Source organism: Dama dama, chromosome 26 (genome assembly GCF_033118175.1).
Source record: "Dama dama isolate Ldn47 chromosome 26, ASM3311817v1, whole genome shotgun sequence".
In the NCBI taxonomy this organism is placed as follows: Eukaryota; Metazoa; Chordata; class Mammalia; order Artiodactyla; family Cervidae; genus Dama; species Dama dama.
The window spans coordinates 20619381-20640688 of NC_083706.1; the positions used below are offsets into that span (position 1 = coordinate 20619381).

The following is a 21308-nucleotide window of genomic DNA, read 5'->3' on the forward strand; positions in this document are numbered from 1 at the left end:
ACACACACCCCTCAAGGCTGATTGAGTGTGCTCTCTCGCCGCCGTCTTCTCCCCTTCCCTCGAGGCCTCCAGACACGCTTGGGTGCTTCATCCCCTCTGCCATGTGTTCACAGGCCCGTTACCACCGTTACCGCAGGACACTGAAACCTGCCGTGTCCCTCTCCTCACCAGGCTGTGAACTGTTGGAACGCAGGACTGGATTTATCTGTAGGGTCTGATGCAGTGCCGGAGGTCGTAGCTCAATAAAGGCTCACTAATGAATGAGCGAAGCTCTCCTCCCTGCTTGGCCTGGACTGTTAGGTTATGTTTGTTAATTTAGCTGCAGTGTGCAGATTCTAGTCTGACTTTGGTGAAATTTCTAAATTGATGTTAAGCCGTTGGAAATGTGCTATTTCTTATAGACGTCAGTATCCCCAGCTGCTTTCCCTATTTATCCTCAGGGAGAATAGTTTGTCAGTTTGCATAGAGAAGGGTACACAGTAATGGTGAGGCTTAAAATAAGTTTTAGTATACAAAAAACATAATTTAATGTTATGAAACAACATACAGCATTATGAAATTATATAACATATATTGAGAATATGTAATGGAATGCCCATCAAAGATTAGGACTTCAACATACTTGACTGACTCATGGAGCATGGCCTTGGAGGCATCAGAATATATGGTGGGTCCCTGATTGAAGGAAGAGGCAGGGCCTGGGAGAGTTCAGGGCTTCAGTAACTAATGAAGCATCTAGCAGTGGTCTGTTGTTGCATGGATTCTTTTCTGCAGATTCAGTATGAGCAGAGACTGGAGGAACAGGAGCAGTTACTTGCTTGCAAATTGAAGGAGGCAGCCCAGAACCAACAGGACAACTCCTCAAGGGCTAAAGCCCTGGAGAAGGAACTGGATGATGTTAAGGAAGCCCATCAAATCACCGTAAGAAACCTTGAAGCTGAAATAGATGTCCTTAAACATCAGAATGCTGAATTGGAACTCAAGAAGACTGAGAAGGATGATAAAGATTTCCTAGAGTTCCAGGTGGAACAGGCTCACTCTAAAGCTAAACTGGTCAGGCTCAATGAGGAGCTGGCTGCAAAGGGGAGAGAGATACAGGACCTTTCCAAAACTGTGGAGCGGCTTCAAAAGGAGAGGAGAAAGATGCTCTCTAACCAGCACCCTAGGACTCGAGAGGAGATGACAGCCAAAAGGGTGAAGAAAGATGGTCTGCACCCTGGCAAAGGAAATGCGGACTCCTCCGGAACTCTGGAGGGCAAGCTTTACCAACCACATACTTTTACTGATTCCGTTTCAGAGATTTTACAAGAAAACTGCAGATTGAAAAATGAAGTGGCAAGATTAACTGTGGAGGGGAATGAGCTGAAGATGAAATCTGAAGCTACAGTGAATCAATTTGAAAACACCATGAAAAGGTAAAAATAAGTGAATTTGTCAGTATGTAGAGACATAGAAAATTAAAAAATCTTAAGATGTATTTCCCCTGGGTAATTAGTTTGACCCTGAACTAAATTCACAAACCAAAATTTAAGAACCTGTATAGCATGGCATTTCCTTCTCCAGGAGATCTTCTCCAACCCCATGGATCAAACCTGGTTCTCCTGCATTGCAGGCAGATTCTTTACCATCTGAGCCACCAGGGAAGCCCCCTGAACCAAATACACAAACCAAATTTTAAGAACCTGTATAACATGGCTAAGTGTAGATCTGTTTGAGGGTTGGATCTCCTACCTGTTGCAAGCCGAGAATCTGGTGAACTGGGATCTTCGTGTGAACCCCGTCCTTCCTGCCCAGTCCTGTTTCTCTGCAGATACCCAAGTGGTGTTAGTAAGCTGACCCATCTCTACAGATTTATGGTTGTGGTAGGCAGATGGCTGTCAGAAAACAGCTCTTGTTAAAACCAGTTGATATCCTAAGAGGAAACGGTGCTCTTTTCCAAAATAACTCTTCAAATTAATCTTGTGATCACATCTGTCCATGCCTTGAAGAACTTCTGTATCTTTCTTTCTCAGACTCTCCAAGACCTCCTCTGAGCCTTCTCACAGGCGTACATCTTTTTCACCCAATCAAACCAAGCTCTGGTCCTCTTTCTGCCTTTCGGACCAGGTTTCCCACCGGCCACCTCTCCTTGCGTTTCCCCGACTTCCTCTCAGCATGGTCCGTGCCCACACTGCTGGCCCTGGTCTCTGGAGAAGGACAGTCCTGTCAGTATAGACTTTTCTGCATGGACACTGTGGATACAGTGTCGCCTGCACGGCCTTTCCTGAAAGGCTTTCCTCCCTTCATCTCCATGACGTGCCAGCTCTCACTAAAGCTCCTCTACTGCTTTTAAGTGACTCCTGATTCCTGTTCATTCTACTGCCTCAAAAATCTGACTTTGTTACAAAGTTTTTGGCTTTTGACTGTCTATTCTCTGATCCTTCTTCTTTGCTAAACTCATCCATTCTTTATGGCTTCTATGAACCTGACTCCTAGATTTTACTTTTCAAGTCTTATTTTATTCCCTGAGTTCAGGTGTTAAATCTGAAAATTTGTTGGATTGTTCCTCTTGGAATCAGTAGTATTTCCATTTTTTTCCCTCTTTTTAACATGTAAAGTAATCCCCCCTTCCAGCATCCCCGTCTCTCTCTGTGACCATACTTTTTCAATTTCCAGGCCCAGCTTTACCACCTTTATTCCTTGGATTGACAGTCTGTGGGGTGCTTCCTTATAAGTACTTATTTTGCTTTCTTCCTCCATTTATTAGTGTGGCCCGCTTGGTTTACGAGGCAGTTGGCCCACCCTGATCTCCCTGATTTCGCTTCTTTCTCCCCTGATCATCTTGCTTGAAAATCATTAATATTCTTTAGTATTCCTATGTCTGAGTCACTGTCCTCCAGTGACTCCCAACTTTCCTCAAACATCAGGACTAAATTTCTGTCCCTAGCATCTCAAGTCCCATCACTATTCTAATCCTGCTCTATCAGAGTTGTGTTACTTGCCAAGCTTCTTCCTGCCTTTTGCTCATTCACGTTTCATTTTCTAGGACAAATATTACCCAGAGCTTCTTAGAAATTTCCTGCTCCCACCTCCAGCTCTTGTATAACTTATGTACCAAGAAAGCCCTGTCATACACCACCTCACAGCTTCTTGAGAACTGATGTCAGATTATACTTCTGCAACTGTAGGCAATAATAGGTCTGAATATGAAGTTCAACATAAGGTTTAAGAGTGTATAAAACATGTGTAATTTAATGTTTGTGAAGCAGCATGTTAATTATGAAGTTATATAACATATTGAGAATATATAATATTATGACCTTCAGAGATTAGAATTTCAGTACACTTGACTAGGGCTTCCCAGATGGCGCAATAGTAAAGAATTCCCCTGCCACTCCAGGAGACACAGGTTCCATCCCTGGGTTGGGATATGCCCTGGAGAAGGGAATGGCAACTGACTCCAGTGTTCTTGCCTGGGAAATCCCACGGACAGAGGAGCCTGGCCAGCTGTAATCCATGGGGTTGCAAAGAGTTGGACATGAATGAACACACAGACACACTTGACTAAATTAGGGAACCCAGAGTTGGAAGCATTAGAATGAGTAGTGAGTGCCTGAATGAAGGAAGAGATAGGACCTGGCAGAGTGGGAGAGGTAGAAGCAGCACCTAGCAAATGCTTATTGATTGATAGGCAGCCACGTCAGATTGAGCCATCACGGCAGTTATATCACTTCCAAATTGAAACCTTGATTCTTTGTCCTGAGTATGATAGTAGTAATGAAGCCAGTTGAAAAGAATCGTGGTTATTCAGTCACGTCTGACTCTTCGTGACCCCATGGACTGCAGCACCCCAGGCTTCCCTGTCCTTCACTATCTCCTGGAGTTTGCTCAGATTCATGTCCATTGAGTCAGTGATGCCATCCAACCATCTCATCCTCTGTCGTCCCCTTCTCCTCCTGCCCTCCATCTTTCCCAGTATCAGGGTCTTTTCTAATGAGTCAGCTCTTCACATCAGGTGGCCAAAATATTGGAACTTCAGCATCAGTCCTTCCAATGCATATTCAGGGTTCATTTCTTTTAGGATTGACTGGTTTGATTTCCTTGCTGTCCAAGAGACTGAAGAGTCTTCTCCAGCACCACGGTTTGAAAGCATCAGTTCTTTGGCGCTCAACCTTCTTTATGGTCCAACTCTCACATCTATACAGTACTACTGGAAAAACCATAGCTTTGACTTCTGGACCTTTGTCAGCAAAGTGACGTCTCCAAAAATAGTTTAAAATTCAGATTTTCCTGTGAATTTTCCCAGACACAATTTTTTAGTGTTGTTAGTCTATTTCTGAGACAGCTCTGAACCGGAGATGTGAAAACTAACCTTTCTTCTTTTGGCTGTTTTTTACTATAGTTCAGTTATATCATGGGTACTTTAGACTTTTATGCTTGTCCTAGGGCCCTAATAACACTGTTTCAGTGAAGAAGTATTCATATAGTCAAATAAGCAACTGATATGTTTGTTTATAGTTTGGGAATTGCCATATTATCAACAGTGATTGCTAAATATCTGCTTTCAATAAAATTGTGTCATTTTAAAATAATTTTTCCAACAAGAGAGGAAACGTTTATCTGTAAGAAATGTCCCGCTTTTTAGTCATAACTTTACCATTTACTGAACTGCTGCTGAATGCATAAATTTTGTCACAGAGACAAATGAGCAGTCCCTCACGTTTAATGGTCCAATTAGGTTCAGACTACCTTACGTCCTGAGAATTACCATAAAGATCATTTTATTCGCACAACCTGAAGCTATCCCTGAAGTTATTCATGGGCCGAAAACTGGTGAGTGTTGCCTAGAGACAAAGCATTTGAGGATCTAAAGAATTGGGGCAATAAATATGAGTTTATCTTAAAAGGTAAAATAACAAGCTCTTTACCTTAAATCCAGACAACATTTACAGCCTTTATTTCTCTCAAAGTGCCCCAGCTGGTGGTGTCCAGCTCTGCTGGGCTCAAACCCCAGCTCTACAATTTACTGACCTAGGACCCCAGATATATCACTCAAGTTTGCCTTTATAAAATTGAGTAAATAAGAGCAAGCTCATGGAGTGGCTGTAAGAATTCCTAGGCAGTAATGTCTAAAGCACTGAGCACAGCGCAGTAGATACTGGTGCCTTCTCTCTGTCTGCTTCTTGAATCTCCTGGCTTCTTATACTATTTATAAGCTAACTGAATTACAGGTTGAAGAACCACTTTTGTGTGTGGTTTTCTTTAATTTGCTCTAAAGGTTCAAGGAAGAAACTGCAGCACACATCACATCTCTCAAAGCATCTCATCAGAGGGAAGTAGAGAAACTCCTTTGCCAAAATGCAGTTGAAAATTCTTCTTCCAAAGTAGCTGCACTAAATCGTAAAATAGCAACTCAGGAGGTAGGTGACTTTAATAAACTTTGACTGTAATGTGATTTTTTTTTCCCCCAAGATCGTTGCCCAAGTATCTGGAAGTACTTAATTTCACTGCTTAAGGTTGGTGATAGAAATGAGAAATTATCGTTGCTTTTTTTTTTTTTAATAGGAGTTGACACCTTTACCATACATGTGTTTAACTATTCAGCTTTACTGTTATACATCTTAATAAGTGTTTTTGCAATTTTGTCCCTATATTTCTCAAATAGTCCTCCTCCTAAGTAGGTTGTAATAGGTAGTTCAGGGATAAATTGAATATGATTAGGACCTTAGCACTTGAACCTGTGTTGAACCGTCTCCCTTCACCCCAAGTCCAAACTGACAAGTCACTCTTCTTTCCTGTTTTTCACTAAATAATGTTTCCTAGCCATTCAGGCACGGGGGATAAAGTAGTGAACAGAGACATGTACACACTTCTAGTCAATACGAAGTCTGAGAATCATGGCGAGGCGTGTTGGCAGCTCATCTGCATTTCCTCAAATGTGTCATCCTTCTTGGGTAGCATATATGTCAGCTTGTAACATTTACCAGTGTCAGCTGTGTGGCCTGTCTTCTGTGGCTTTTGCAAGTTGAAAAAAAATCATTAAAAGAGAACTTTCGACTTACTCTCAAATGACGTATCTAAGAAAAAAGAAAAGAAAGCAAATATGGCAAAACATTAGCAGTGAGTAATTCAAGTTGAAGAATATATGAATGTTCCATGTGCTCTTCATCTTTTTTGTAGGTTTTAATTTTAAAAACCAAACTGGGTAGAGGGGGGACCTTCAAGAAATAATTCTCTCATGACCACCTCTCCCACCCATAATAATTTAACAGCATCTTAATTAAAAAGAAATCCATCAGTTGTGGAACTTTGAGCATGGACAAGATATGAGATATGAAATTATTGTAAATTTTCTTATATGTAAAAACATTATTGTTAGATTCAGGCAATTTTAAAATAGGATCCTTTTAATTTTTTTAATACATACAAAGGTCATTAGTTCACTTTCCTATGTTTTTCAAATGTTCATGGAAAAACTTGACTAACTCAGCACTGCTAACATAATTCCGTAGGTACTTATAAAACATTTTCAAAATCAAGTCAACGAGCTGCAGAGTGAACAGGAGTCTCTTGTCGTTTCTCGAGTTCGAGAGGAAATCCTACAGAAAGAGGTAAGAAGTAACCAGAATGTTGGGCTGACGTGAGCTTCTTAGCCATTTCAGTCATATAGTCCCGCATAGTTGTTTAAGTGTACAAATGGAGATAACTCAGAAATGACTATCATGTCAAGAGAATATTACTGTTTCCCCAGATGAAGCTCAAATAGCAATTAAATTACTTATGTTTGTATTTGTTAAGATTTTCTGGGGAGTGGGGAAATGGGGCAGGTTTGGTTTGGTTGTTTTGATTTTTTAGGAGGTAAAATTGTATAATTAAGGCCATTTCTGCAATAAGTAGTAAGATTATTTAGTTAAGAAAAAGGTAAGTAAATTATTATGACAGTATTGCTGGATCATCAGGAACAATACCATTACAGGAAATAGATCTTTCTGGAAGTTTACCATTTTGATTACTCTGAGATCCTTTTGATTCTAAAAAGTGTGAAAAATCAAATAAACTGTTCATTCTATTCTTTGAAGCTTATACATCATTTTTTTTTTTATTATTCAAGGTCTTATTAAATCACATGATAAAAGTGAAACATACAACTAAATTGCATCATGGAAAGATTAATGTAAAATACTCCACAGTCACACAACTATCCACTTAAACATCTTGTTCTTGGAGTTGAAGGACCGTAGTTGGACACTGTGCATACTTTTCACTGTCGAAAATATACATAAACTTTGTTGTATAAATAATAAACTTACAGAACCTCACAGACCTGAAGTAAAATTTTTAGGAAAACAGTGAAAAGAAATACATGCTCATGTTTGCCGAGTGAAGATCAGTTCTGGTCAAGTTCCTGTGTTCTTGGTTTGGGAATAGCTCAATATTTTGAAAATAGAAAAGCTGTAACACATGGTTCCCAAGCCTGTGTAACTAGAAGACTAAGGAAATCACTTCATTTCTTGAATAAAGCTAATGACAATCCGCCTTTTGATATGGACTGTACTTAACAATAGCTGTTTTAACAGGGCTTATTTATTCCCACCACTGATAACCCTCTAAAGGTCCTCTCTGGTGGCGTGTGTGTTATGAACGATTTCTTCTCAGGCCAGTGGGAATATGAACCGTTCCTAGCCTGTATCAGCTCCAGGAATTATTCAGATTACTGTTTCTAGTGACTCCAAAATTGCTTTCAGCCAACACACTAGGTCGCCATAGAGCGCATCTTGTTTGTTTCCCTTCTCTCATGAGTTATAGTCCTGTAATACTATTAACCAGTGCTTGAAAATAGTTGTGTCTTATATTGACTGGTTTCTCTGGTTGTTTAAATAATGTGTTGCTGACGCTTACTACAGCATGGCCTCAAGTGAAAGCACACTGTGTATGGTATCAAAAATGGTGAATTCTGTTTTTTGACTGCTTGTTTTTTTTTTAATGTTTTCTTCCCTTTTTTTTTTTTTCTTTATTTTTTATTAGTTGGAGGCTAATTACTTTACAATATTGTAGTGGTTTATGCATACGTTGACATGAATCAGCCATGGATTTACATGTATTCCCCACCCTGATCCCCACTCCCGCCTCCCTCCCCATCCCATCCCTCTGGGTCACCCCAGTGCACCAGCCCTGAGCACTTGTCTCATGCATCCAACCTGGGCTGCTGATCTGTTTCACACTTGATAATATACGTTTCGATGCTGTTCTCTCAGATCATCCCACCCTCACCTCCTCCCACAGAGTCTAAAAGTTTGTTCTAAACATCTGTGTCTCTTTTTCTGTCTTGCATGTAGGGTTATCGTTACCATCTTTCTAAATTCCATATATATGCCTTAGTATACTGTATTGGTGTTTATCTTTCTGGCTTACTTCACTCTGTATAATGGGCTCCAGTTTCATCCATCTCATTAGAACTGATTCAAATGTATTCTTTTTAATGGCTGAGTAATATTCCAGGGTGTATATGTACCATAGCTTTCTTATCCATTTGTCTGCTGATGGGCATCTAGGTTGCTTCCATGTCCTGGCTATTATAAACAGTGCTGTGATGAACATTGGGGTGCACATGTCTCTTTCGGATCTGGTTTCCTCAGTGTGTATGCCCAGAAGTGGTATTGCTGGGTCATATGGCAGTTCTATTTCCAGTTTCTTAAGAAATCTCCACACTGTTCTCCATAGTGGCTGTACTAGTTTGCATTCCCACCAACAGTGTAAGAGGGTTCCCTTTTCTCCACACCCTCTCCAGCATTTATTGCTTGTAGACTTTTGGATAGCAGCCATCCTGACTGGCGTGTAATGGTACCTCATTGTGGTTTTGATTTGCATTTCTCTGATAATGAGTGAATGTGGAGCATCTTTTCATGTGTCTGTTAGCCATCTGTATGTCTTCTTTGGAGAAATGTCTGTTTAGTTCTTTGGCCCATTTTTTGATTGGGTCATTTATTTTTCTGGAATTGAGCTGCAGGAGTTGCTTGTATATTTTTGAGATGAATCCTTTGTCTGTTGCTTCATTTTGCTATTATTTTCTCCCATTCTGAAGGCTGCCTTTTCACCTTGCTTATAGTTTCCTTTGTTGTGCAAAAGCTTTTAAGTTTCATTAGGTCCCATTTGTTTATTTTTGCTTTTATTTCCAATATTCTGGGAGGTGGGTCATAGAGGATCTTGCTGTGATTTATGTCAGAGAGTGTTTTGCCTATGTTCTTCTCTGGGAGTCTTATAGTTTCTGGTCTTACATTTAGATCTTTAATCCATTTTGAGTTTATTTTTGTGTATGGTGTTAGAAAGTGTTCTAGTTTCATTCTTTTACAAGTGGTTGACCAGTTTTCCCAGCACCACTTGTTAAAGAGGTTGTCTTTTTTCCATTGTATATTCTTGACTCCTTTGTCGAAGATAAGGTGTCCATAGGTACATGGATTTATCTCTGGGCTTTCTATTCTGTTCCATTGATCTATATTTCTGTCTTTATGCCAGTACCATACTGTCTTGATGACTGTGGCTTTGTAGTAGAGCCTGAAGTCAGGCAGGTTGATTCCTCCAGTTCCATTCTTCTTTCTCAAGATTGCTTTGGCTATTTGAGGTTTTTTGTATTTCCATACAAATTGTGAAATTATTTGTTCTAGTTCTGTGAAGAACTGTAGCTTGATAGGGATTGCATTGAATCTATAGATTGCTTTGGGTAGTATAGTCATTTTGACAATCTTGATTCTTCCAATCCATGAACACGGTATATTTCTCCATCTATTTGTGTCCTCTTTGATTTCTTTCATCAGTGTCTTATAGTTTTCTGTGTATAGGTCTTTTGTTTCTTTAGGTAGATGTACTCCTAAGTATTTTATTCTTTTTGTTGCACTGGTGAATGGTATTGTTTCCTTAATTTCTCTTTCTGTTTTCTCATTGTTAGTATATAGGAATGCAAGGGATTTCTGTGTGTTAATTTTATATCCTGCAACTTTACTATATTCATTGATTGGCTCTAGTAATTTTCTGGTAGAGTCTTTAGGGTTTTTATGTAGAGGATCATGTCATCTGCAAACAGAGTTTCACTTCTTCTTTTCCTATCTGGATTCCTTTTATTTCTTTTTCTGCTCTGATTGCTGTAGCCAAAACTTCCAAAACTATGTTGAATAGTAGTGGTGAGAGTGGGCACCCTTGTCTTGTTCCTGACTTTAGGGGAAATGCTTTCAATTTTTCTACATTGAGGATAATGTTTGTTGTGGGTTTGTCATATATAGCTTTTATTGTGTTGAGGTATGTTCCTTCTATTCCTGCTTTCTGGAGAGTTTTTATCATAAATGGATGTTGAATTTTGTCAAAGGCTTTTTCTGTATCTATTGAGAAAGTCATACAGTGTTTATCTTTAAGTTTGTTAATGTGAGGTATTACATTGATTGATTTGCGGATATTAAAGAATCCTTGCATTCCTGGGATAAAGCCCACTTGGTTATGATGTATGATCTTTTTAATATGTTTTTGCATTCTGTTTGCTAGAATTTTGTTAAGGATTTTTGCATCTATGTTCATCAGTGATATTGGCCTGTAGTTTTCTTTTTTTGTGGCATCTTTGTCTGGTTTTGGAATTAGGGTGATGGTGGCCTCATAGAATGAGTTTGGAAGTTTACCTTCTTCTGCAATTTTCTGGAAGAGTTTGCGTGAGATAGATGTTAACTCTTCTCTAAATTTTTGGTAGAATTCAGCTGTGAAGCCATCTGGTTCTGGGCTTTTGTTTGCTGGAAGATTTCTGATTACAGTTTCGATTTCCATGCTTGATGAGAGTCTGTTAATATCTTCTATTTCTTCCTGGTTCAGTTTTGGAAAGTTATACTTTTCTAAGAATTTGTCCATTTCTTCCAAGTTGTCCATTTGATTGGCATATAGCTGCTGGTAGTAGTCTCTTATGATCCTTTGTATTTCAGTGTTGTCTGTTGTGATCTCTCCATTTTCATTTCTGATTTTGTTGATTTGGTTTTTCTCCCTTTGTTTCTTGATGAGTCTGGCTAACGGTTTGTCAATTTTATTTATCTTTTCAAAAAACCAGCTTTTAGCTTTGTTGATTTTTGCTATGGTCTCTTTTGTTTCCTGTGCATTTATTTCTGCCCTAATTTTTAAGATTTCTTTCCTTCTACTAACCCTGGGGTTCTTCATTTCTTCCTTCTCTAGTTGCTTTAGGTGTAGAGTTAGGTTATTTATTTGTCTTTTTTCTTGTTTCTTGAGGTAAGCCTGTAATGCTATGAACCTTCCCCTTAGCACTGCTTTTACAGTGTCCCATAGGTTTTGGGTTGTTGTGTTTTCATTTTCATTTGTTTCTATGCATATTTTGATTTCTTTTTTGATTTCTTCATGATTTGTTGGTTATTCAGAAGCGTGTTATTTAGCCTCCATATGTTTTAATTTTTAATAGTTTTTTTCCTGTAATCGAGATCTAATCTTACTGCATTGTGGTCAGAAAAGATGACTGGAATGATTTCAGTTTTTTTGAATTTGCAAGGCTTGATTTATGGCCCAGGATGTGATCTATTCTGGAGAAGGTTCCGTGTGCACTTGAGAAAAAGGTGAAATTGATTGTTTTGGGGGTGAAATGTCCTATCAATTAGGGCTAGCAGGTCTATTGCGTCATTTAAAGTTTGGGTTTCCTTGTTAATTTTCTGTTTAGTTGATCTATCCGAAGGTGTGAGTGGGGTATTAAAGTCTCCCACTATTATTGTGTTATTGTTAATTTCCCCTTTCATTCTTGTTAGCATTTGCCTTACATATTGCGATGCTCCTATATTGGGAGCATATATATTTATAATTGTCATATCTTCTTCTTGGAATTATCCTTTGATCATTATGTCGTGTCCTTTGTCTCTTTTCACAGCCTTTATTTTAAAGTCTATTTTATCTGATATGAGTATTGCAACTCCTGCTTTCTTTTGGTCTCCGTTTGCGTGAAGTATTTTTTTCCAGCCCTTCACTTTCAGTCTCTATGTGTCCCTTGTTTTGAGGCGGGTCTCTTGTAGACAGCATATATAGGGGTCTTGTTTTTGTATCCATTCAGCCAGCCTTTGTCTTTTGGTTGGGGTATTCAGCCCATTTACATTTAAGGTAATTATTGATAGGTATTGTCCCGTTGCCATTTGCTTTGTTTTTTGGGTTCGCGTTTATACAACCTTTCTCTGTTTCCTGTCTAGAGAAGATCCTTCAGCATTTGTTGAAGAGCTGGTTTGGTGGTGCTGAATTCTCTCAGCTTTTGCTTGTCTGTAAAGCTTTTGATATCTCCTTCATATGTGAATGAGATCCTTGCTGGGTACAGTAATCTGGGTTGTAGGTTATTCTCTTTCATTACTTTAAGTATGTCCTGCCATTCCCTTCTGGCCTGAAGAGTTTCTATTGATAGATCAGCTGTTATCCTTATGGGAATCCCCTTGTGTGTTATTCGTTGTCTCTCCCTTGCTGCTTTTAATATTTGTTCTTTGTGTTTGATCTTTGTTAATTTGATTAATACATGTCTTGGGGGTGTTTCACCTTGGGTTTATCCTGTTTGGGACTCTCTGGGTTTCTTGGACTTTTGTGACTACTTCCTTCCCCATTTTAGGGAAGTTTTCAGCTCTTACCTCCTCGAGTATTTTCTCATGGCCTTTCTTTTTTATCTTCTTCTTCTAGGACTCCTATGATTTGAATATTGGGGAATTTCACATTGTCCCAGAGGTCCCTGAGGTTGTCCTCATTTCTTTTGATTCTTTTTTCTTTTTTCCTCTCTCCTTCATTTATTTCCACCATTTGATCTTCTACCTCACTTATCCTATCTTCTGCCTCCTTCATTCTACTCTTGGTTCCCTCCAGAGTGTTTTTGATCTCATTTATTGCATTATTCATTTTTAATTGACTCTTTTTTATTTCTTCTAGGTCCTTGTTAAACATTTCTTGCATCTTCTCAATCCTTGTCTCCAGGCTATTTATCTGTAACTCCATTTTGTTTTCAAGATTTTGGATCATTTTTATCATCATTATTCTAAATTCTTTTTCAGGTAGATTGCCTATCTCCTCCTCTTTTGTTTGACTTGCTGGGCATTTTTCATGTTCCTTTACCTGTTGGGTATTTCTCTGCCTTTTCATCTTGTTTAGATTGCTGTGTCTGGAGTGGGCTTTCTGTATTCTGGAGGTCTGTGGTTCCTTTTTATTGTGGAGGTTTCACCCAGTGGGTGGGGTTGGATGATTGGCTTGTCAAGGTTTCCTGGTTAGGGAAGCTTGTGTCTGTGTCTGGTGCATGGGACTGGATTTCTTCTCTCTGGAGTGCAATGGAGTATCCAGTAATGAGTTTTGAGATGGGTCTGTGTGTTTGGTGTGACTTTGGGCAGCCTATATGTTGACACTCAGGGCTATGTTCCTGCATTGCTGGAGAATTTGCGTGGTATGTCTTGCTCTGGAACTTATTGGCTCTTGGGTGGTGGTTGGTTTCAGTGTAGGTATGGAGGCTTTTGGACGATCTCTTATTACTTAATGTTCCCTGTAGTTAGGACTTCTCTGGTGTTCTCAGGTTTTGGGCTTAAGCCTCCTGCTTCTGGATTTCAGTCTTATTCTTCCATTAGCCTCAAGACTTCTCCATCCATACAACACTGATATTAAAACTTCTAGGTTAATGGTGAAAAGATTCTCCACAGTGAGGGACACCCAGAGAGGTTCACAGCGTTACATGAAGAAGAGGAGAGGGAGGAGGGAGATAGAGATGGGCAGCAGGAGAAAAAGGGGGACTCAAGAGGAGAGAGACCGATCTAGGCAGTACTCTGTTCCCTAAGTGTTCTCTGCGGTCCAGAACACCCACAGAGATTCACAGAATTGGATTGAGAAGAGAAGAGGGAGGGGGGAAGTAGAGTGATCTGAGGGAGAAAAAGGAGAGTCAAAAGGGGGAGCGAGTAATCATCACACTCCTGAGTAAAAATGGGTACTGAATATTAGATTCTTAAATGTCCAAAATTGACATCAAATACTGAAAAACAAAGGTTAAAAATCTAGAGTAGAGGTTAGACTCTTAAAAATACAATATTAAAAAAAAAGCACAAAAAGTTTAAGAAATACGTATGAAGTTTGCTTTAAAAATAGGATCCTTTTTTTTTTTTTTTGCAAGGTTATAGTGGGTTATAAAAATGAAAATTAGGGAGTAATAGAGGAGTAATAGAGGACTTTTAAAAAAAAGATAGGAAAAAAATTTTTAATTAAAAAATAATAATAATAGTAAAATTATATCTAGGAGTTTCTCTGGAGCTGTTGTGGTCAGTGTGGGTTCGGCTCAGTTTCAGATAGCTCCTCGTTCCAGCTTACACTTCTCGCTATCTACAGGCCCCTTCCGGTGTAGTCGGTGTTAACTACAGGGGTTTTAATCTGTTGCAGCGGTCACTTCTGAAGCGGTTCCCTTTGTTTGTTTGGCTTCTGTTTGCCGGTCTCTTCAGTGTCTAATTTCCGCCCTGACACAGGCGGGCGGAGGTGGTCTCTCGTTCAGGTTCGCTGGTTCAGTCCTGCTGCGGGGAGGGCGGGGCGCTGCAGACAAATGTCACCGGCGTGTGTGGGGAGCACTCGCAGTGTTCCGGCCACACTGGGTTTGCCCCGCTCACGGGCGTGTGCTTTCCCCGTCTACACTGCTCAGGCTCCAGGCTGCTGTCCAGGGAGCAGGCCCTGAGTTGCGTGCACTTCCCAGGCCTAAGCCGCTCAGGATCAAGTTCTCGGGTACTCCACAAAGGTCCAGACTCGGTTGGGCCTGCGTTTTGTGCCTTCCCCGCCCGAGCAGCTCAGGCAGCCAGGAGCTTGACAAGCGCACTCTCTTCGGGTGCAGCACGACTTCTCCCCTCCCTGGTCCCAGCCTCAGTGTCCGGGCGCACTGGTACGGTGCATCTTGTGTCTCTTCTGGGGAGCTGATCTCTGGATGCGACCCTCCCAGCCGATGTCAACCATCCAGAATCTCAGGAAGTCTTTGGTTAGAAACTGGAAGCCTGTTTGCAGTTTGGTAGGGGATGCCATCTCTGGGGCCGCGTTTGTCCCTTTCCGGCTCTGGCTGGCGCCCACCTCCTGCCTCCGGTGGAGGATAGGCCAGTCCGCAGCCAGCTAGCACTTCTCTAGTATTGCTCAGTTCTTTTGTTCTGGGAACGGGCCAGCTGTGCCTTAGGTTAGGGCTTTTCGCAGGTTAATTCTCTCTCTCACTATCCCACAGTTTAAGTTGCTATCTCACGTTAGCTCCCTCCGATTGCCCTCAGGGCATTCGGCTCCAGTCCTTACCCTAAGCAATGCTGCCTGCTCCTCTCTGTTCAGCCCCCACTTGCTGGTGACGGATGCCAGTGTCTGGGGTACTTTTCTGCTGGGAGTTGCTTTTAGGCATGTAATCTGTGGGTTTTATTTATTTTTCCTCCCAGTTAGGATGCCCTCTGAGATTCGAAAACTTCCCCCAGACCCGCCAGTGAGAGGGTTTCCTGTTGTTTGGAAACTTCCTCTACTAAATAGTCTCCCTTCCTGGACGGATCTCCATCCCTAACTCTTTTGTCTCTCTTTTTATCTTTAATATTTTGTCCTACCTCCTTTTGAAGACAATGGGCTGCTTTTCTGGGTGCCTGATGTCCTCTGCTAGCGATCAGAAGTTGTTTTGTGGAGTTTGCTCAGCGTTCAAATGTTCTTTGGATGAATTTGTGGGGGACAAAGTGGTCTCCCCGCCCTACTCCTGACTGCTGGTTTTTAAAGCGGTTTCATAGAGCCATAAGAAAAAAATGAGTAACTTCAATTCTTTCAACATAGTTCAAAGGACCTTTTTAGGTTCCTTTGATGGTGTCATATTTACCCTCATTTTTTTGTGATCCTTGACTCCCTCATTGATTATCTGTGCATTTGAGTCAGGTTTTCTCTGGCAGAGATGGTTCTTCACTGGTCAGCTCAGCTTGGGTTTCTGGGTGTGCCTGCTGGTCGTGTCCTTGGCTGCGTGGGGCTTGCTTTCAGGGTGTATTTTTGGGCAGGGCCAGTGCCTGAGCTCTGAAGTTGGGGCAAGAGGGATGTCATTGACTGAACACAGTTGGGCAGGATTTTGGGTTTGATTTCCATACCTAAGTGAAGCTATTTCCTAGCCTGTATCCACAGTACCAGGGGTGGCTCATGATCAGTGTATGGCTAAATATTTACTTAAATCTACACTTTATAATAGGAGACAAAATTGTAATAATGATAGTTACTGCTTATTAAGGGTTTCCTATATACTAGGCACTGTATTAAGTGTTCTGTGTGGTTCTCACAATAACCCAGAAGAGTAGGTATGATTATTCCCACATTATATACAAAGAAACTGATGGTGAGAAAAGTGAAATAACTTACCTGAGGTGGTGGTGGTTCAGTCCCTCAGTCACAGCAGACTCTTGGTGACCCACAGACAGCAGCACGCCAGGCCTCCCTGTCCTTCACCATCTTCCTCAGCTTGCTCAAGGTCACATCCATTGAGTCTGTGATGCCCTCCAGCCATCTCATCCTCTGTTGTCCCCTTCTCCTCTTGCCCTCAGTCTTTCCCAGCATCAGGGTCTTTTCCAATGAGTTGGTTCTCTCATCAGGTGGCTAAAGTAACCTGAGGTTACCAGGCCATAACCGAAGTACCAGCATAGGACTCAGGGCCTCTGGCTCCAGGTTCAAGGTTACTTTACTTTTTTACCAGTCCCCTATCATTGGACATTCAGGTTGTTGCCAGGTTTTTCTATAGTATTCAAGTAGCAGGAAGCATTTTTTTTTAACCTCACTCCTTTCTTTTTTTTTGAGGTGTTTGGATTATTTATCATATCAATTTGCTAAGAACTTTAGACAATATACATTTTGGACGTTGTTTGGTCCCAGCAATATTGAGATTTGTGTGTGTGGTGTGTGTTTTTTAAAGCCGGAAACACTTTTGATCGTGCATCTTTCCTTATGCATCCAATTGCCTCCAATGGCCATACTCACTAAAATAAAAGAATTTTTTTAAAGGCTTTAATTATACTCTTAAAGGTGCTTTTTAAGAGGTAACAAATGAAGGAAAGTATCTTTACTCTTTGTCTAGAACCAAATCTCTGAATTTATGTAATTTACAAATGAATGTTTAATCTTTGAAAGGTGACTCCATTGATTGATTCACGGGTCATTGCTAAGCACCTACTCTCTGCTAGGCACAGCTGTAGGAGCTAGGAAAACTGAAGAATAAAGACAAAATCCCAGTTATCATGGAGCTTATGTTTTGTTTGGTAATGAGACCATAAACAAATATAAGTGTTGATAAAAAAGATCAACCGAGTTAACATTTGTCCTTAGCATAACACCTAGGCCACGATACTGCCGTAACTCATTACTGCTTATCCTTTAAGACTCAGTTCAGACACAGCTGCCTCCGGTTGAGAGTCCTGCGGCCACCTCTCCTTCAGGTTACAAGTCCCTCACTCACCACCTTACTACGCACGCAACTCTCCACTGCAGCATATCATGTTAGAATTGTCATTCACTCAACTGCTCCTTCCTCTAGACTAGAACTCTCCTGTGGGTCACCTGTGGTCACAAGATGATGGTGACTGGAAAGGTGATCTGAAAACAAACTCAGTCATTTTTCAATCATTAAAATGTTGGTAGAGGATGAAGTGATATTTGACTAATACATGTATGACAGTGCTTCTGACAAGTTTCTTAGTTCAATAATCATTGCTTGTTTTATTTTGGGCGTAGTTTTTTGTTTGTAGGGGTTTGTTTTTTACAATTTTGTTTTCAGACATGATTTTTTTGCCCACCACTCATCACCATGGCATGGTCTGTACAGCATCTCCCCCATCTTTCTGTAAGTCATCCCCATTAAAGTCTGTTTATTCTTTTGGTCACTGGTGATATCCAGGATGTCCTGCATTTAAACTGTTTAGATTTGCCACTGATTTAATTTGCTTATATTTTCACATTTTTTAAACTAACTTCAGAAGAGTATATTGGTTCTTTTTTTTTTTTAAGTATTATTGGTGTTTTTAGGTACTAGGTGGTTCCTTGTAAAACATGACTGCTAACTTTATCTATTTTCATTTGTTTGTTAATTATTTTGCCTTTTGATAACAGTTTGCAGGTTATCATAATTATATGGTATAAAGAGTGCTATTAATTGTTTTATGAAGTCCAATATAGAGATCCTTCATATCACCTCCATTTCACTCCCTGGTGCCGTAAAAATTTTACCATTTTTTTCTCTGGGCCGTGACATGAGAAAGGAGGTACTGTGCTAGACTGTCCTCTCCGTGAGGACAGGGACCGTGCCCTCTGGAACCGGAGACATGACCAGCACAGAGAGAGCCCAGCGCTTACTCATCTCTGTTTTATATGTGCATGTCACATGTGGAGTGAGTTATTACAAGTTAAAGATGATAAGAACTGGAAGAGAATTACAAATAGAATTACAGGGAGTTGACAAAAAAGGGTTCATATTTATTGAACCCTCTGTGTGCTTTAAATGTATTATTTAATCCAAAAAGTAGTCACACTATTAACATATACTTTGTAGCAAGGCTGAATACATCAAAGAAAGTGCCCAACTTAATTTTGAGCACTACAGCCAGCCTGCATACCTGGGAGAGAGAAATTGGTCCACTCATCTGGAACCTTTTCAAATGTGAGGTCAGTTCAGAGCTAGGATGAGTCTTTACTTTCTGGACCGAAGAAGTGAAAGCTATTACTCTTAACAACTCCAGATACCTTTGATGTTAACAAAAAGTCTCTGGTCTAAAGAAATTTTATACAAAGAATATACAGTGAATGTTCTTACTTCTAATGATTGCCAGTGAAAAATGAATTATTTCCTTATAATTTGCCATTTATTTCATATCTCAACTTCAGATTACAAAACTCTTGGAAGAATTAAGAGAAGCCAAAGAAAATCATACACCAGAGATGAAACATTTCATGGTCTTAGAAAAGAAAATCAAGCAGATGGAAATGAGACATGAGCAGAGAGAGCAGGAGCTTCAGCAGGTAAATTAGTAAATTATACTTTTACACGTTTGTGCAGGTCTTCACGTTTAAGTCCTCCAGTTTACTATGTTTTTGTCATCCCTAACAGATTACTTCTTTCAGAGTGTTTTCATTATATATTGATTTTATTATAGATAAATGTATAGCTTTTAAGAGAAAATAGGATTAATTCTCAAATACCTAAAGATTGGTTTACCTTATACCTAGAAAAATAGAGAAACAGCTTTTGTATTATGTCCTTAATTATTGATGGATGCCTAAAAGATAGGCATTTTACCCTGGGAATAGGACTCTTGGAAAACATGTTACATATTTAAGTCATTTCAGTAAATGTTAGTAAGGTACAGGCTTATATTGAAATGGGATCATTTAAAATATCGTTTGCCTAGCACTGTTAACATTATGATTACTACAAAGAACTACACACAGATAAATTAATGGAAATTAAAGACAGCAGAAGGGTTTGATGTGTGTTTAAGCACTAGCCTTGGTCCTGATGCTTAGGTTTGCTTGAACAGTGTATTTTAGTCTGCTTTGGCTACCACAGCAAAATATCATAAACCAAGTAGCTTCAAAAACAGAAAACAGCATCTGGAGGCTAAAAGTTTACGATCAAGCTTCCAGCTGATTCAGTTTCTGTGGGAGCTCCTTCTGGCTTATAGATGACCTTTCCTCTGGGTGTGCTCTGTGGGGTGGGGAAGGGCGAATAGATGCCTCTTTTTTTTTTTTTAGAATTCTTTTTTTTTTTTTTTTAATTGGAGGCTAATTACTTCACAACATTTCAGTGGGTTTTGTCATACATTGATATGAATCAGCCATAGAGTTACACGTATTCCCCATCCCGATCCCCCCTCCCACCTCCCTCTCCACCCGATCCCTCTGGGTCTTCCCAGTGCACCAGGCCGGAGCACTTGTCTCGTGCATCCCACCTGGACTGGTGACCTGTTTCACCCTAGATAGTATACATGCTGTTCTTTCGCAACATCCCACCCTCACCTTCTCCCACAGAGTTCAAAAGTCTGTTCTGTACTTCTGTGTCTCTTTTTCTGTTTTGCATATAGGGTTATCGTTACCATCTTTCTAAATTCCATATACATGTGTCAGTATGCTGTAATGTTCTTTATCTTTCTGGCTTACTTCACTCTGTATAATGGGCTCCAGTTTCATCCATCTCATTAGAACTGATTCAAATGAATTCTTTTTAATGGCTGAGTAATATTCCATGGTGTATATGTACCACAGCTTCCTTATCCATTCATCTGCTGATGGGCATCTAGGTTGCTTCCATGTCCTGGCTATTATAAACAGTGCTGCGATGAACATTGGGGTGCATGTGTCTCTTTCAGATCTGGTTTCCTCAGTGTGTATGCCCAGAAGTGGTATTGCTGGGTCATATGGCAGTTCTATTTCCAGTTTCTTAAGAAATCTCCACACTATTCTCCATAGTGGCTGTACTAGTTTGCATTCCCACCAACAGTGTAAGAGAGTTCCCTTTTCTCCACACCCTCTCCAGCATTTATTGCTTGTAGACTTTTGGATAGCAGCCATCCTGACTGGCGTGTAATGGTACCTCACTGTGGTTTTGATTTGCATTTCTCTGATAATGAGTGAATGTGGAGCATCTTTTCATGTGTTTGTTAGCCATCTGTATGTCTTCTTTGGAGAAATGTCTATTTAGTTCTTTGGCCCATTTTTTGATTGGGTCATTTATTTTTCTGGAATTGAGCTTCAGGAGTGCACCCAACATAGGAACACCACAATATGTACGGCAAACGCTAATGAGTATGAAAGAGAAAATTAATAGTAACACAATAATAGTGGGAGACTTTAATACCCCACTCAAAACTATGGATAGATCAACTAAACAGAAAATTAACAAGGAAACACAAACTTTAAAGGACACAATGGGCCAGCTAGAATTAATTGATATCTATAGGACATTTCACCCCAAAACAATCAACTTCACCTTTTTCTCAAGTGCACACGGAACCTTCTCCAGAATAGATCACATCCTGGGCCATAAATCTGGTCTTGGAAAATTCAAAAAAATTGAAATCATTCCAGTCATCTTTTCTGACCATAGTGCAGTAAGATTAGATCTCAATTACAGGAAAAAAATTGTTAAAAATTCAAACATATGGAGGCTAAATAACACGCTTCTGAATAACCAACAAATCATGAAGAAATCAAAAAAGAAATCAAAATATGTATAGAAATGAATGAAAATGAAAACACAACAACCCAAACCTATGGGACACTGTAAAAGCAGTGCTAAGGGGAAGGTTCATAGCATTACAGGCTTACCTCAGGAAACAAGAAAAAAG

General features: G+C 40.0%; 1 protein-coding gene across 4 annotated transcripts in view; it reads left to right on the forward strand.

Annotated features, from left to right (window-relative positions):
- CEP162 (centrosomal protein 162) overlaps positions 1–21308 on the forward strand; it is a 105317-nt gene that overhangs the window by 71709 nt on the left and 12300 nt on the right. For 3 of the 4 annotated variants that reach the window (XM_061130494.1, XM_061130492.1, XM_061130493.1), the window contains exons 23-26: positions 775–1415; positions 5258–5399; positions 6492–6590; positions 18850–18984. In XM_061130494.1, coding sequence (XP_060986477.1) covers positions 775–1415; positions 5258–5399; positions 6492–6590; positions 18850–18984 — 1017 coding nt within the window. The remainder of the gene's footprint in view (positions 1–774; positions 1416–5257; positions 5400–6491; positions 6591–18849; positions 18985–21308) is intronic. The other variant, XM_061130496.1, reaches the window with a different exon arrangement.